The sequence below is a fragment of the Hetaerina americana genome, unplaced genomic scaffold (genome assembly GCF_022747635.1).
Source record: "Hetaerina americana unplaced genomic scaffold, ioHetAmer1.1.p SCAF_4, whole genome shotgun sequence".
Taxonomy (NCBI): Eukaryota; Metazoa; Arthropoda; class Insecta; order Odonata; family Calopterygidae; genus Hetaerina; species Hetaerina americana.
The window spans coordinates 40,299,888-40,318,720 of NW_027286985.1; the positions used below are offsets into that span (position 1 = coordinate 40,299,888).

Here is an 18,833-nt window from a genome sequence, read left to right on the forward strand (position 1 = left end):
ATAGTCTTTGATGCAGGATGGTAGATGTCCTGTTGGCTGTTAATAAAAATAAATGTATTACCGTCTCATGAATCTGTGAAGGTGTCACTTCAAGTTCTATTTCATTAGAAAGATGCAATCAACTGTGATCGTGTAGTCTTCTTATAGAGTACAACCAAGCATCAACATTGCCTCATTTATGTTGTGCAAAAGTCATCAACTCTTTCACTTACCCTTACCTACCCAGCACCCAGCAGAACAGCACTCAAATGTATCAGGGGAACTGAAGTTTTGGTCGCATTGCTGGGATGAAAAACATAAAGGTTTGTGGGATTCAGTGAATGATTTTTCAATTTTTTTCAATTCAAGGAGTCGGCCCTTTATAATTATTCTTTCATTTCTGTTTCATGAATTGATTTCCCTTCACCCTCAGGAACATAGATATTTTGAAAAAACATATATAGATGATAGCGCATACATATTGTGTGCTGCTATCTATAGCTCTTCATCCTTTGCCCTGCCACCAATAATAGTTTAATGAGGTGACAAGAGCATTTTGTCTTTCCTTAAGTGTCATTCAGTTCAGTTATCTTGTGCCATCTAATTTCATATGAGAAAACTATTAACGTGTAATTTCCTGAGCTATCATGAACTATCTATTCTCAATTTCATATCTGTTCCAGTGAGAGCAATTTTGCAAATCCTATAGTTTCTGTATGAAATACACCAGAGGATGTTGGTAATTGTTAGAGGTTTTTCTTTCCATCAATCATCAGTGTTTGAAATAAGGTAGAGTGAAAGTGGGAATACATAAATAATTTAATAATCAGGGGGAATATTTGATATTAAATCCTTAAGAATTAGGTTTTTAATTTAGACAGTCTCCAAGAAATACTTATGTATGAATGAGGTGGATTTTATGTGGCAATATGGAGGATTTCGTGCTGAAATAATGCGTACTTCAGATATAAATAACGTGGTCAGGAAAAAATAAGTTGACTATCATGTGGATATTAGTGGATTCTCATGACCAAAATCAATGGAGTTTATAAAGTTCCACTTGAATTTCCATATGAGTTCCACATACCTTTTACCACCTTTTTCTCATTGAGATTTAATAACTGATCGAATGTATTGATTTCTCTGAGAAATGTTTCTTCACATTTTTCTAAGCTTCATACCTATGAGTTTTCCAAATCAGCATTCAATTACATTCACATAAAGAGAATGTATTCACTACTCATTCCATTTTGTTTTCCCTCAGAAGAATTATGAACTAAACTTTACTAGCATGGTTTTAGAGAGCATAAATCTACATCTTCTGCCAACTATCAGTTAGTAACCCAGACTTTAAATGCTCTAGATAAAAAAATGGAAGTTGCTGCAATGTTTTCGATTTCTTGAAAGCTTTCGATTGTGTTGACCACCAATTACTTCTCAAGAAACTCCAAAGGATGGGATTAACTCCTAATGCTTGGATTAAATCCTACCTATTTAATATAATACAACATGTGGTTGTTTATAAAAATGGTACATCTTTTGTATCCCCTAGTAAAGTCCTTAATCGAGGTGTTCCTCAAGGCTCTGCTCTTGGGCCTGTCTTGTTTATTTCTTATATAAATGACCTTGTTGATAGTTTTCAACATATAAACGGTGCTACCCCCTTGTTATATGCTGATGACACCAACATTCTTCTTGTATCGCCTACTTTTGATGAATTGATAGTTAAGTGTAAACAGGTTAGCCACACCTTACTCTCTTGGTGTCATAATAATTTCCTAGATTAGAATATAGAGAAGTCTCACCTAATATACAGGTACCTGTATTTTGCAAATAAAAATAAAATAAGCAAAGTACTTTCTATTGAAGTTGATGGGAAGGTGATCCCACAGGTACAAATTACCAAATTTTTGGGTTTCCACATCAATTCTCAAATCTCTTGGAATGAACACATAAGTGTTTGAACTCACAGGCCGAGCTTAACATACTTTAACCAGTAAGTTAAGCTCGAGGTCCATTAGATCCACAGTTTCAGTAGCTGTTCTCTGTGCATTATACTATGGTGAATTTTATTCTCACATAGCCTATAGTATCCTTTACTGGGGTTCATCATCTAAGGCCTTGGCTATTATCAGGGTCTGAAAAAGAGCCATTCGGCTAATGAGTTTTGCGAAACACAATGCCCCTTGCCGTCCCCTGTTCAAAAAATTGGATGTATTTCCAGTGCCATGCATTTATATTTTTCATGTAGTACTACATACAAAAAGAAATCTATCTGAGTATGTGAAAAATTGTGATATCCACAAATATTCTACAAGGCAGAATGAGCAGCTGCACATTTTATATGTGCGTACAAAAATGCAGGTGCTGGCTCATATTTTATGGTGAGATTAAGGCCCATAAAAGTGTGGCTGTATTTAAAGTCAATCTACTTAGGTTCTTAAAATTAAAAATGTTTTATTCAATTGCTGAATTTCTGGATAATGCCTGATATGTCTTGTATCCACAAATGTATTTTGTCGCTTTCCCCTGACGTGTCTTATATCAAGTGTAACATTTGTAGCTACTTGATCGCTGGACAAATAAAATTTATTATTATTATCTACGAGCATATTTCTCCAGTAAGTGTTCACATCTGGCATATGGTGCGTGGAGATGTTTTTAAGTAAGTGTTGAGCAAAGGTTCATGTGTAAACTTAGGGCCTGAGTTATATAATTTTGAATAAAGTTCACAGTTCAGTGACATCTCACTCACAAAATTCCTCCTTTAATATCATTTTGCTCTTAAGCCAGTTTCCATGACCCATCTACCAAACTTTTTCATTGGAATAAAAAAATGTAACTTTAATATTGGCAGATAAGCATCATTGCTTTTTGAACCCCTTTTTGTGAAATTCAAACACGTAATTGATAATATTTAATAACCATAGTATATTCTGATATTAGTCAGGAATTTAATTGAAACTTACATGCCATTTTAAAAGCTGAACATGCTAATTAGTTTCAATGGAAATAATTATAAATACAAACATAATTTCACATGTTTTGTAAAAATATATATACACATGTATTGAGTAATTTACAAATTATTCTTCCTTGGATTTCAAAAGCAGTGGAAACACAACAACTGGATCATTTTCTTTAGGATTTGAGATGTATATACTCCAGGTCTTCTGCACACAGTCAAATATTCCTGTAAAAAAATGGCCATTTAATTTCATTTCTTTACATTTGCTTCATATTAATTAAGTAAGTTTTAAAAGTCAATGCAAGCAGCATTATAAATTCTCACTTAATATGACAATTATTAAAATAAACAGATACACATGATTATATTATCCAGTGATAATTTGATCTTTATTATTATATTCAAATACTTATCCAATGTTGGTTTACATATTTTAACCTTGCGAGTTGTATATTACTTGTAGATATGTTCATTCATGACTAGTATGCTTATTCATTGTATTACTGAACTGGATGTATGGATATTTATTAAAATGCTATGGATTACTTCTCAATTGTACACATCACCAAATTTTGGTGCAATTGTCTGAGTTTGTAAATGGGCATGAGCTAGTAGAATTTTCTAAATAAATAGACTTACCCACAGCTACTGTTTTCACAAAATCATCTGTTTTTCCTTCTCGGAATATACAGTATTCCCCATCAGATTGGTCCCCCAAGATGTTGATTACATCTTTCTTTGTCTCTGGTGGAGGGGAAAGGGCATCCACCACTGCATGGCGACGGTCACTGCTACATATTATCATGGTGTTCACTTCAGGAATTTGCAGTCTGAGAAACCTACAAATACAATCATAAAATTAAATATTAATCAAAGTGACATATTTTTATTATTCTTTTAGGACTTAGCTTTTATATTCATATGTAATTAATGACAAATCCTGAAGGTGAAGGCTTGATACAAAATTGATGGGTAAAGTGTTACCTAAATTAGAGAGTAAATTTTAAACTATAGATCTGATTTGAGTTTTATTAGATTATAACTTTTGGCAGTATATGATATGCCTTATGCTGAAGGAATACCTTATGCTAATATTTCTCTGGATAAGTTGAGTGAGTCATTGATATACCTATCATTGTATAGAGATCTTGATATCCTTTTTTGTGATATGAGCATGCACTTCATGCTTATTTCAATTATTTGAATGGCATTAATGATTTGATAATTAGATTTGGTTCTAATATCACCTAGTAGAAAACTAAAATATGTACCATAAAAATGTAACTATGATCTATAAATTAACCATAACTTGTTACTTGGCTGTCATATGAAATGTGCCTACATTTTTGTGGTGATGCTTCACTGACTGAGAGTGGTGTGAAATATGTAGGCCACTATCGATGCTGTTAATTCATCATTCATCATTATGTTCTATTGTATTTTATTTTTTCTTTCACACTAAATGGTTAAAAACTCACATGCTGTCAACCCCTATTCCTCTGCATAGTCAGTGAAGTGACAATTTCATATTTTTTAAATTTATTACATACATCTGTTTAGACATGGTACCATAATCGACTCCCTTACATTAACAATAACCAACAACACATTTAATGTCTAATGTTCACATCCTTATGAGGATTTATCATGTATACATTTTGAAATAAGTTTTTGATTTTGCTGGAATAGTTTTTCTATTGGTATTAATCCCCAGTTTAACATGGAGGACTTCTCAGCTTCAAAGAGGGATTTACGCAATGAAATGTTGGTTTAGGTTCTCTGGTGATTGACTTTATCCACTAGATTTTTCTGTATCACTTCACATTGGTATTGATTTGTTAAATCCTTTTCAAAAAACTGTTGGATTTTAGCAAAAAAGGCGTTGAAATTCAATGGTTATTGTTGAAATTTAGCAATAACTGTTGAGAATTTCCTATAGAAACTCCAAAGTAATGTGTTGCAAGTCAACAGTTTAATGTTGTTTGTTGAGAGTAAATTTAATAGAATTTTGACAGTAAAGTGGACAATTCTTTGATGGTAAATTCAAGAGTCCCAGTTAATTGTTAATATGTCAACAATTTTTTCCTCAAAGGAAATAATGAAAGAATAAAAATAAAGGTCTGAGTGTTATTAAAACTTTTCATTTACCAATATGACACCAAGTCTGTGTTTAGAATGGTATGAAATAAAATATTATCATGCAGTCATGTCATCTGTTACCACAAATACGAGCAATTTCACCATAATGACTTGATTGATTTCTCATTTAATCTCCTCAAGATTTTAGGTATTCGTCAAAGAAACAGGCCCTTACTTACTTGTTGCAATGAAAAAATCTTTCCCCTGGACTTGCAGTTAGAATGTTGAGCTGGGATCGTGGTGGGCTCTCACCAATTATAGCAGGTCCAACCTCTGCATTGTGGAACAAGCGATCTCCATCTTGATTAAGAAATGTCATGTTGACACTGACAGCATCTCCAGCTCCAACTCCTTCATCTCTCAAAATCTGCTGTGCCTGGGACATGTTTTCTGCTGCCAGGAGTGCGCGCATGAGGAAATGTCTAGCTGCAGGTAGAATATTACAAAGTTACCCTAGTTTCAAGTTATAATTTATGTAACAGTTTACATGTTCTCATATATATATATATATATATATATATATATATATATATATATATATATATATATATATATATATATATATATATATATATATATATGTGTGTGTGTGTGTGTGTGTGTGTGTGTGTGCATGTGTGTGTGTGTGAGTGAGAGAGGCATGGTATTCCGGGGTAGAGCATTGGACTACTGACTTATAAATATATATGTGTATATATATATATATATATATATATATATATATATATATATATATATATATATATATATATATATGTATGTATATATATGATTTCGTAGAAGTAATGCGGAAGAGTTGAATAAAAAAACTTGGACAGCAACAAACAATATAAGAAAACATAAAAAGAACACTCGCACGTTATTTCTTAATAATTTCGACGGAATTTAGCTCCGTCTTCCTCAGAAGAAACGGTAGTACTTGGACTATTACTGTTTGTACACAACTCCCAGGACTAAAGTTGCAAACTTAAAGGCATATGCGAATGGGCACTAAGCCAGAAAAAAATGGCAGTGGCTGACAGTGTTGGTATTCCTCACCACATGTAGTAATGGAAACAACACTTGAATTTTTGAATTCGAACAAATTTCGACTGAATGTCGTTAAATTGGGCTAGTAGTGTTTTTGAAAAAATATGAGCGAATGGATGGCAAATGAGTCGATCTTTTTTTAGAATTTGGATTGGATGCACCATTAGTGTGATACTTTGAAAGAAGTTTACTCTGCTGGTTGGCTCTTGTTGAGGGAATGGATGAGAGCCGAATTACCGAACAGATATTTGACAGAAGATAAATTGCTCGAGAGGAAAGAGTATACGGAGGCAGTCGTGGTAAAACTCACGTGACGAAAAATATTAGGTCTCACAATATCAGTGTAAATATAGATGGAACGCACCTACGGTCGTGAAGCAATGGAAAGAAGATAGCCACGACCGTAAACTTGATTGGCACTAGGTTGTTAGGGGAGGAAAATAAAACAAATGAAAAGTAAGGGGAAAGAGTGGGAATACACACTAGGTCACTTGGATGTGTTTGGGAAACTGTGACCCACTTATACCTCAATCACACACAAAAGGCAATTGTATTATTAATTTTGCCTTTTGTGTGTAATTGAGGTATACGTGGGTTACTGTTTCCCAAACACACTCCAGTGACGTAGTGTGTATTCCCTATCTTTCCCCTTACTTGTACCTTTGTTTTATTTTTCCCCCCATATAAAACCTAGTGCCGATCAAGTTTACGGTCTCGGCTATCTCGTTTTCACTCACAATGTTCTCGGAGGTTCATCTTCAATCTCTGTTTAATGTTCTTGGGGTGGAAGTAAGTGTCGACCCCCTTAAGATAGTTTATTTGTACCTAAACAGCTATGAGATAATGCAGCCATTAACATCACTATCAGGTTGAAAAAATACTTCTTGGTTTATAAGTGCTCAGTTTATGTTCTACGATCTCCGCTATATTTTTGTCCCTCTTACCTACGACGATAAAAAGAAGAAGTAGTGATGGATGCCTACTTTCAAGGACTGATTCGAAGAGAATGTATACTCTACAGGCGCAGCGGTGTTATTTTTCAACGTTCTCCATGCCTTTCTTGAACTTAGCAAGCGTTCGAAGTCATCAGCTATTTGTTTATTACCGTCTCATGCAAAAATGAATGGACGGATTGTGGTATCTATTGTGGCAAGTCTTAATTCAAGTGAAGGCTATTATATTCGTACCTCTTCCGGAGTGCTCCATTTCTCTCGTGGCGAGTTATCCTTTCTTAGGTCCTTATTGTTTATATTTACTTTATTTTCGACTTCTTTCTGACTTGTGCCACCAAAGAAGCACCAACTGAGATTTATGCTCGCGGAATTAGCTACGATGAATATTATTATATTCTCAAGTGACATTTCCGAATAATTTCTTTTTCTTCAGTCTTTGAGTCAATTAATTGAGAATTATCACAATTGTTTTCTTGAATGAAGCCGTCCCAGTGACACTTCATCGTTTATATTGAGTGATCGTTCACACTGCTATTTTCACTAAATGTTTGGCTCTAAATCATCATATTTTGGATAAAGTAATTTCGAAAATTTGAACTCTAATCAAGTGCAAAAATACTGATAGACAATCAAAATCACTAATAGGAATAATACAAATGTTCGTTTATTATACGTTTTTCGATTAGGACGTCACTAGTACTAAGCGGGGGGTATTACAGGAAATAGTGATTTATTTAATGAAGGACATCTGTCAAACAGAATGGTATCGCAGGTACTTAGATTGCTTTATTTTATTTTCCGCTTCTTTTTGCACTCTTAATTTGTCTTAAGAAGTTATCGATCGGTCTCGCTCTGCGTCATGATCGATTATTACTCATATCCATATCAAAACGGCTCTTTTTGGACAAAGATAAAGTAAAAAAGCACTTTCAGTCTTGTTGGAAGAATTTTTTGGCACGGTCGTCGGCAAGTTGTCCATAATCAAAAAAAGACGGCCTTGAGTACTTTTTTCCAATTTTCTAAATAAAAAATCGGACTTGAGTATTCATATTCATAAGTAATAGTCTTTTAATATAAATCCCCTGTATTTATCGTTAAATCATGCATGGCAATGTGGGAAACCCGTCAAAGTTGGATTAAACGGTGCATAAGCTTTTGCAGTGAACTCTCCGTCGAATCTAGTGAAACATACATTTATGGAGGGTCGCGTTAATCCATAGGTAGAGCATTGGATTACTGACAAGAGGGCCCGGGTTCGATTCCCGGGCCAGGCACTCTGGGCACCTTCAGCTCCACCCAAGCAGTGAGATTTATGGGTACCAGATCTTCCTTTGAAACCATAGCTGGTACAGTGAAAGGAACTGCCCCCCACCCTTATGTGCGGATTTCATACGTCGTCGGACCTTATTGCTGGGTGAACTCTGCCATCGTCTACCTAACCGGCCGTCGTGTTGGCTACTATGCCTATGGTATGATTTATACATTAATAGCAGTGAGTCAAATGTGGAATTAAGAAGTCATTATTCCCCTCCCCCACCAATTAGACCTCCCCTCCCCCTCCCAATGACCCATTCTTTCAAGCCTCCCAAGCAGATTTTTCATTCTTCTCTGGAGAGGCCTGCCTGGCAGGCGAAAAACCTGGTGTCATGTTTTCTCTAGGCACTTAACTACCCCCGATACTTATTTCCTTGTTTTTTTATTTGTGTTTGTGTGATTGACGGGTCCCGGGAGGAATCCTTACAAAACCTGAATGATTGAGTGTGTGAGATTCAAAAAGTTCTAATACACCCGAGTGATTGAGTGATTACGGGTTGACGTAAGCACTTTCTATTTCATTTTGTTATTTCTGTGTGATTGACGGGTCCCTGCCACAGGAGGAATCCTTGTAAACCCTGAACGAGTGAGGACTTGTGAATCGCCAAGGACCCTATTTTCGAACACACCTGAGTGATTTAGTGAAAAAGCGAAAGCGTGCGTACATCCGTTTTATAATTTTGTATTCATCTGTGTGATTAACGGGTCACTGGCATAACAGAAATTCTTGTAAACCCTGAAAGAGTGAGTGAGTTCGGTTCACAATGGTCTAACACAACCCGAGTGGTTGAGCAGTTGCGTGTCTACGTAAGTCCATTCTGTTTCGTTACATCCGTTTTATAATTTAGCATTCATCTTCTGTGATTGACGGGTCACTGGCATAGGAGGAATCCTTGTAAACCCTGAGTGTGTGTGTGTGTGAATACGACTCACGAGAGTGACTGTTATACCTAAACACACCCTAGTGATCGAGTGGTTGTAAGTTTGTTTTATTTTTTAAATTAATTTTGCCTTTTTGTGTGTGATTGAGGTATACACAGGTCACTGTTTTCCAAACACACATAAGTGACCTGGTGTGTGCTACCTATCTTTTCCCTTACTTGTAACTTTGTTTTCTTTCCCCCCTTTACAACCTAGTGCCAATCAATTTTACGGTCTCGGCTATCCCTTTTTCATTCATTCAATTCATTATTGTTTAAAAAAATGGTAATTAAGTAATATATTGTGATTGGATTTTGTTAAGTTTACCTTTTATCTTTTTTCTTCAAAAATTTTAACTTTACGCTATATTTTACTTGTATTTCAAATTGAAAAGAACCCTATCGTTTTGGTAACCTCTCGGCCACCAAGGCGAGCGAACTGCCGCCGTGATTCTAAGCGTAACTAGGAATTGAAAAATGAACACTATTGTTAAATGAAATGTTTGCTTTGGCAATATCATCCAATGCGCTACAAAAACACTCGACTATTAAAAGGCGTTTTATTTGACATGAAATGGACTGAAGAAAGTAATGCTACCTTGGGTTTATGGCCCATTGGCATAGTTAAAGAGTAGGCTTTGCGAAGTTATTAATTGCTAATTTTTATTAAGACCCGCGAATGGTGGAGCTTTTAAGAAAGTAGAAATCGTTAATGCATTTAGAGCTGTGAGCATAACGGCAGTTAGCAAATGATTTGCCGGGGAAAGTTTCCGAAAGCCATGACATTTGAAGTTGTTGCATATAATTTAAAAACCCATAAAATTCCTATCTTTTTACTGTGGTACGTTTTTAATTTAAATTTTATGGCTTCTTCAAATTCGAGAGCGACCCATAAAGGGAGACAACAAGGCCATCTATGGCTGAGCTATTATCAATCTAATTTTGCAATTTAAAGAGATCACCTCACAAAACCTTATTAAAATGTAAAGGTCATGTCGGTGCCAAAATTGTATGTTTGGAGCGTAAAAATGTCGGTACTTCCGGGAGAGTCATTCAGAAACATTCTACTACTTCACTCCGCACTTCCCTGCCGACTCTCTTTCTGGCCTCCAAACGTCAAAAGCCTGTTAAACGTGGACGGTAGGTAGTTTTTCCAAAGTCATATTTAGCGTATTCAGGGGACCAAATCTTCGAAGGTGATCTGGGGACACATTATGAAACGTCGGCGGAACCGTTGTCTAGCCAAACCTACAATTGTGGTGAAACCCCGAGAAGAATGCAGAGACCATCGAATCAACGCCGCGTAAACCTCGAAAGTAGTAACATCACTTACACACGTATGTTTGAGTCAACACTTAATGATTTTGCGAAGCGACGCATTTTTATTTTGATACTAAATAAAACCAATCACTACATCCCTATTGCACAAGTTGGAATGATAGGTTCCCGCCCACCGGCAGCAATATGAATGACTGAATGTACCCTAATTTCGCTCAAATGCACGTTTCGTCGAGTATTACCCAGAGACTTGATCAAGAGGTAAGACATATAAAAACATAAAATTTACCCAGGTGTTTTCACCCATGATTGATTTACCCTATTGTTTTCGTCGGGTTGACTCTCCTCATGCTTTTAGTAATTTTATTTCCTTAATTGTACGCACGCATGGAGACCTAATTATGCGGAGTTAAAAAAAGGGCTTAAAAATCAATATGCGCGAACACTTGTGCTTAGTTATGAGCATTATTTAAATATTTCTACACGCGACACGTGCGTTCCGAAAAGAGCGGTAAGAGTCATGATTCAACCTCGGCACCAATAAAAGAAAGTGAGATTATGCATAAAACCATCGATTTTTCGAGTTATCATACGCAACGTCATCCTTATTTGGCTCGGAAAATTCTAGTGGATTCTTTAATTGTACTTTACTTGGTTGTCTATCGTTGAAGATATATTTTGGTGGGACGCAGAGCAAACGCCGCTACATTTCTAAACCCAGTCTAACAAGACTCAAGCTAATACCCTTTATTACAATAAATCCTTCTTCAATTTCGCATACTTTCTACCTCATTTCTTTTCATTCATTATGCATATTCTGTGCCCATGTTTGAAGGACTTAGAAGAATATTCTTGCATTAATGCATGCATTTAAATTGCATTACTTTTTGGGTTTTGAGCTAAACCGAATGTTTGGGCGTCTGTGCTCTGGCAAAATTCGGTTTTTTTGCGAATAAAAAAAATAAAAGTCGATTTCTTGGAGCGTAAAAAATTGAAAAATTACCTAGAAATAACTATTCTCAAAAATAGTGAGTTATTGGCTGAAAACACTAAAGATTCATTCATCACATCAGAGAAAAAAGTGAAACTGAAAGGCTTCTCAACTTGTTCCCTTGAAATCCTATAAGGTAAACCCGTGAGGGTTACCGCCGCACTTTTCGAAAACCTTTACCTACCAATGCAAATATTATTGGAATAATATTCAGATTCTACTTTTTTGTTACACCTTTTGGACCTTGCCTAAAAAATCTTGCGCTGCAACGATTACTGCAACTGTGAAATTAACTATAGAGAGTATGGGTTCTCTTGGATAGAGTATGTAGCATCTCCCCTGGGGGATACGAGATCGGCTGCAGGAGGGTTGATGGACAGACACCGTGAGATTGGGTAAAATAGGGTAAGTGGTGGGGGTTAACACACTCTTAAACATTAGCTAAATTTTCATTTAGAAAAACACGCTCACGATATTTTCTGAGAATTTTTCATGAAATTCATGCAACGAAAAACATCCAATTTTCTTTTCAGGCGAAGAGCACATTTAAGGTTTCCTTGAACGTGCGATCAGCTCCTTCGAAAAAATTCTGAATCCACAGATTATTGGTCGTGGTTGGATATTACTGGATATGTTGAAGTCTTACCTTCCCTCTTGTCGTTCGAACCCACTGTAGGCACTGAGAGGGAATGGGGTGAGGACTTAATGGGAGGGGAATGGTGTTCGAGTTTGAACAATAAGGTACCCTCCTCCCCCGGACACACTCCCTCTCTTTCTTCCTGGTTTGAACAAAATTAATAACTGGAATTTCTAGCTCAAATAATGAGACCGCTTACTCCTAAAAAGCCCTCCATAAAGCTAATATTTGGGTGCAGTATTCTCTCGTAAAACACTGCGGAATCTCTTCCAATTTGGGCAGGAGAGATGCCGTTCATTAGAATGGCTATATTGAATAATATTTCTTTAAGCCGTAAAGGGTTTTTCATACCATTGTAAAAGTAAAAAAAGGAAATTTGAGATTGGTGGAGTGATTTACGGGGAAAGTTAATCCCTCACCAGTGATCTGATCCACATTCAAAATATTAGGACGTTCACATTATACTGGTAGGTATTTTCCGAATAGATTTACAAGAGAATTATTTACAGGAAACGATTTGAGAACTTACAAATACACGCACAGCAGCTAACGGGAAAGTTTTTCCCTCGTCAGCGACTTGCTCCTCGTAAACCTATTCGGAAAATACCCCGCGTGTAAATATGAACGTCCTAATATTTTAATTGTCTGATCACTGACGAGGGATTGACTTTCCCCGTATATTCCACACCAATCTCAATTTTTCCCTCCTTTTTTGCTTTTACTGTGGTGTAAAAAACCGCTTAAGAAAATATTATGTAATATAGTCAGTCTAAAAAGAGGCTCAATTGTTCCTTTTAATGCCGTACATTGTTTCAAACACTTGATAAGAATAAAATCGAAAAAGACTCTCATCCATAATCGTATCTTTAAGAAAAGCTAACTCTAACTGTGCATGAAAATTAAAATTATAAATTAATGAAAACGGTTGACAATTTCTGGAAAACTGTTGACACCTTCCAATTAGGTCGGAGGTACGTAGGACACTTTCCACTTCATAAATACAAGGTTCCTGTAGGTTCAAGTGCGTTATCATAATATATAACTACAATAATACACACAGTATGAAAGTGGAAGGGGGAATATGTATTGTTTCAGTTGTTGAATCTTACCCGAACTTAACGTAAGATATAAAACGTTCGAAAGTAAAATAGCGAAAGATAGTTTTCAAGCATGCAAATGTTTATTTGAAAGAAAAATTACTAATAATAATATTTCTACCTTTCAAAAAGAGCCCTCCTACAGCCATAGACCTCATCAGTTCATGTAGATGAAATGCATAGTATAGACATCAATGTGAAGTTTTCACCTGGAGAAACTTCTGCACAGAAAAGGGGTTTTTGACCCACCATGAATCGAGAAATGATTTAAATGTTGACATTGCCTTATGTGTATTATTTTATCATTTATTGTAATATTTTTTCCATCCACATAATGGATATTTATTAATATTTGTAATTTGCAAGATGGCATGTCCAGATTAGGTTTGTGGTACGTATGATGAGGATGGATATCACTCGTTTGATAGTAAATATCATTATCATTGTCACTAGTACCTCATTTTTCCTCCACATTTGGTAAATGAAAACTTAACTAAGCCTTCACTACTTGCATCTATTGTAACTATGCCATAGAGCAAGGATTAAACTACACATGCTGTTTCATAAAATTGGAAAATTGCTGTCAAGGAAGTTGGACTTGCTAAAATTATGAATTTTGGCAGGAATACGGCGAAGAAAAAATTAGATAAATTGTCAAACTATTTATAATTTATCAGCTTATGTAAAATTTTCAATAACCAATGGCGTACTTCAACAAAGTAGATATTGAAAAAATCAATGTTCAATTTATGCAGACTTCTCATTTTAAAAGTCAATGTCTATAATAAAGATCTCATTTTCAGTTTAAATATTAGATCACTTTAAAAACAGTACAATGATGTCAATGTGTACATGTGTACCTTGTTAGAAAAGAAAAAATGTTCTTGATTTTGTATTGGCCAATGTTAGGTAACCTACAGGCGTACAAACAGTCTCGAAGTGGATGCAAACAGTACAGTGCATTTAAAATAGTACCTAAAACTAAAAACTAACTTAAAAGGTGGGGTTGCTGTTTATTAATTGCATTTAAACTATTTTATATTTTATTAATCTAAACTTCTCTTCTGACTCTTGTGAAGCAAATCCAAATAAGTAGACATTTATCTTGTTCTAATTGCTATCAGCCAATTTCAATATTATCAACAGTGAAAAAAGTTTTTGAAAAATATTATGCCAATTCTTTAATCAATTTTAGTGAAACATAATTTTGTCTTTGAATCTTAGTGTGGTTTTCAAATAGGAATAGGGTCCAAAACTTCAAAGAAGACAAAATTGATATGATAAACTATAACATAAAAATGTCTTCGTACAATTATTGCTCTTATTGGTTATAAAAAAATTGAATGTAACTTGCGTAAATCATATTGGATATGTCATATAATTTTGGAGTAAAAGTATTTCAATATACTAGTGATTCAACAAATAGAAAACTGATAATAAAGTTAACTGAATACACAAGTACAGTTGCTAGTAGCAATTCAAGGGTTTCAAAGGAATATGGTCCGAGAAGTTCATTATTTACAATTGTTATGAATGATTTTAAATGCTATTATCATTCTAAATTCTAGTATGTAATAGGAAACTTCTAATGTTACTTCAAAATGAATATCTGTGACCATAGAATATCACATCTAGAATATCTGCATACATGAAATGTTCTTACACCATGTTCATGAATATGTTTGCAAACATAACTAATTGGGTTTGGTAATTGATGAGAATACTATTTTTATGCAGACTCAAAGTATGTAAGTAGCAAATTAAAAAAATGGTCTCCTCTCAAATTCACTTTTTGAAAGAGGTTTTTACCTGGAGATTAAGAAGATTAAGTTAATATTACCGTTGTGGAATCTATTATTCTATAAGGCCTGGCAGCCTGGAGGAGTGCTCATACAAATAACATAAAAGCTGTGATTGCATTGCTGAATAGGATTCTCAAGTATGCAGCCGTAGTTGACAAATTTACTGATTTGGACATTTCCAAGTAATTATCAATTCTAAATGTGGCTTAATTAAAAAAAATCATATAAGCATTCACTTCTTTTTTGTCTTCTTTTCATTGTGCACATTCACAGAGCATCCTTAATTTTGTCAGTGGACATAAAAGTTTTCACCTTCTCATCCTCCCAATATCATTTCATGAATTTTCTGTGTTGTTTCTTGTGATTTTCTGGCTATTTCCTATCTAGTTTTTCTATAAATTTGTGTTTAGTTACAATGGTTCCATAGACTCCATGATTCATTGTGGTTTTCTCTATGGTATTCAATTCTTGTAGGTACTCTTTAATATCTTTTAGCCAGATAATCTTAGCCTTCTCTGTTTTTATAATATTTCACAGTCTTTTAGTGATTCTGCAATTTTCCATTCTGTACATGGATCCATTGTATTTCAAGTGCCTCTCACGAATGGGATTAATGAGCCTGTCTGTTATGTGTAGAGGCCTGCAGTTCACCTCATGATCCAAATTCCATTTACTCATGTGGGGCTGTATATTTTCTTGAGAATTTTCCCTCCTTGCTTCAATTTTTGAATGATCTCCGGGGGATATGGTGTCTGATAAATATATGATAGTTACTGATAATTATCTTCCCAAGAAAAAATAGTGAAAAATTTTCACATTGTGTGAATCTTAGAGAAAAAATTGAAGTGTCTCCCTATTTAGATAACAATGTTAGGAGGTAAATGCCAGCAAATATAGGTTTCAATGAGCTACCTTTAAGTATCAAGTGAAATTTACAGCTCTAGCATACTAAAAAACTTAGAACATGGTTGCTTGGCAACTCAAAAAAGATAAATCATTTCTTAAATTTTGAACAACCGACAGTGTAGACAAAACTTGGCATCACCTGAAGAGCCAACACTTTGCTCAAAAGCATTATTGTTCCGCCCTTGTTCACCCAGATTATATTGATTTTACAATGCACCGTGTCATACTGTTAATTGATTCATGTTTGATGTAACAGGTATTTTTTATACGTTGTTCATTTTTTTCAGTATTCAGTTAATGAATAATATGGATTACATTGGTGATGAAAGAGCTATTTAAGAGATTATTGAGAGGGATTATAAATGCCACTATTTTTAAATGGTCTGAGAGCAAAAAAATCATTTTGTTAAAAATTACAATTTTACAATGTAGTTAGTTTAGTTGCCGATGAAACCAATATTCTCGGTAATGGAGGCAGTTAAAAGCTATTTCCTTGGTAATAAAGGAAGAATTCGAAAACATTTACTTCGTAATTACTGTCATTTATGAGAATGAAGTTTATCGTAAAAACTGAAATCCCAATATGTCTAGTGTATTGATTCAGTCGTTTTAACTTGTGCTCAGCATTTCATGCATCTTCTCTAATAAACCCCACAATTACTATTGCATATAAATCTCTCATAGGAGAGTGAAGTGGCAGTTTTCACCCTAATAATGATTATTACGGTAGGTGGGTGGCAGTGGAGGTCAACTGCACCATTAGAGAGAGATATGGTGGGAAATTTGGTTGCGGTAGGATTTAGAGGGAATGGGAGAGAAGAGTGACTGAAATAGCACACTCTTAAGGAAATACTTCAGGGTTTCACACAATTTAATGTATCATGTGACGGACGCTGTACTGCACCTGAGGTACTCTCCACATGGTACTCCATGTAGGGGTCTAGGATAACTATAAAAAATTTTGCCAACACCATGGTTCGAACCCGGTCCCTCGCTGTTAGAAGCCAGTACCCCAAGCACCGCTTCAAACCGATCACGTTTCGGCCTAAATTCACAGTGCCCAGAGAAGCTTGAAGTAATGTAGTTGTACCCTATATCCAATTACCCCCCTCTCACCCTTAAACCCCCGCGGACTTATAACCCATCATTCTCATGCACCAATGGGGCTGCTCCGTCGTGGGCAGGTTAAGTGCTGAAATTTCGATTGTCCTTGAGATTGACGCATGCGTTTATATATATTCTCTTTCTTCCTTTCTCTCTCTCTCTCTCACGTCAAAAGTGGTCCAAGTCACGAGGGTGAATGGATTGCCCGGCAAGAGTTCAAACCTTGGCCGTAAATCGATTCACTGCAAGGTCATCCCCTTATTTGGAGCCTCGCGGGCACACGTTGTCGGAAGTCAGGGGGGTTGATTACGAAACTCAGGTTGAGTTATGGGTGTCCTTGAGGGCTCCGGGTGGGTGAGAATCCGTTGGACCTGAGAATACCCTCGCAGGAGAGGAATGGGTGGAAGAAAGAGCTTGAGCCGCGAGTGAATCCTTATTAACGTAAGGACTGCCAAGTTGTCAGGAGCTCCTCAAAAATACATTCGTTTCTCGCTCCTTCACCTATCCTGCCGTTGATAAGTATTGTGCTCGTCAGGCTGTACAAGGATTTTACATGATTTAATATGTTTTACTAAGTTTTAAAAATATATTTATCTACTGATGAAAATTATGAAATCATAAACTAGGGCATGCAAACATTTTAAAAATAATTATCGTGGGGAAATATAGGCGATAACATGTGTTTAACACATTAACAAATTTGGAAAAAAGATGTTCTTTCAGATTTTTTTTGAATGCACTAAACTTTAACGAAATGAAGATCGAAACCATTTGGTTTAATATAGATTAATTTGGCATGCTTGGTAAATTTAGTAATGAAAGAATTCGGATTGATTGTTGCACCTCAGATATTAATGCATACACTTTAGAGAAAAGTATTATTCTAGAGTTAAATCCTCCCTTTTTAATGTTTCCCAACGTGGATACGATAGCATTATAGTGGCGCTTACAGTTTGTACTAGGTGCCTGCATTCTTGATGTTGATACACTTTCATTTATCTAGAGCGGCACGAGATAACGGATGGTCACCCGTTTCGACGAATATGATTCTTTGGAAATATGATGGTATTTACCATCAATAGCGCAACTGATCATCAGCCCGATTGGTTAAATATCGTCATACGCATATCCTCTGCAAGTACTCCAGGGTGCTACTGAGTCCGATTGTGTTACTATTTCCTTTTTGACCTTCTATTTTTCACCGTCATACCATTCCTGTCATCTCTCCCTACTTCACCATTGATGGCTGTTGACAGCACCTGCAATGAATCTCATTCCCATTAGCCATAGGACTGAGGTTCTACGAGGAGATATTATAGGCTCTAAAACTATGGCGATCAACTGGGCGTTAAACATATACGCATGTTTTGCCTCTACACTTGCTGAAGATGTGGATATCTCTGAACAGTCTCCTTTTTAAAAATAATGTACCACAAAGCATTGTTATGAGTTTCAGTTTTCTATTGCGTTCGCTCAGATTTTGTAACTTTCATTTGTAAAATAAGTAAAAGTCATCAAAATCCATCCTCAGTCCTCAGTTCATTTATTTCGATCGACTATCCTCTATTAAGGGCCTATTTGTCTTTGGAGCTCTTCGTTCCCGAAATACATGATCTATCATTAGCCTTTGATTCACTGTCTTCGCCTGCCTTATGCCTGGTCATTATGGCGCTAAATATGACCGATGGACGTATCGCTTTTATTTTCCTTTTTTTC

At 35.6% G+C, this 18,833-nt stretch overlaps 1 protein-coding gene across 1 annotated transcript in view; it reads right to left on the reverse strand.

The window, feature by feature from the left end:
- Nucleotides 1–2,886: 2,886 nt before the first annotated feature.
- Nucleotides 2,887–18,833, reverse strand: part of t (C45 family peptidase tan) — a 64,960-nt gene continuing 49,013 nt past the window's right edge. The window contains exons 5-7 of the mRNA XM_071590816.1: nt 5,266–5,512; nt 3,587–3,786; nt 2,887–3,172 (exon numbers count right to left, since the gene is read on the reverse strand). Of these exons, the coding sequence (XP_071446917.1) occupies nt 3,066–3,172; nt 3,587–3,786; nt 5,266–5,512 (554 nt within the window). The 3' untranslated portion in view covers nt 2,887–3,065. The remainder of the gene's footprint in view (nt 3,173–3,586; nt 3,787–5,265; nt 5,513–18,833) is intronic.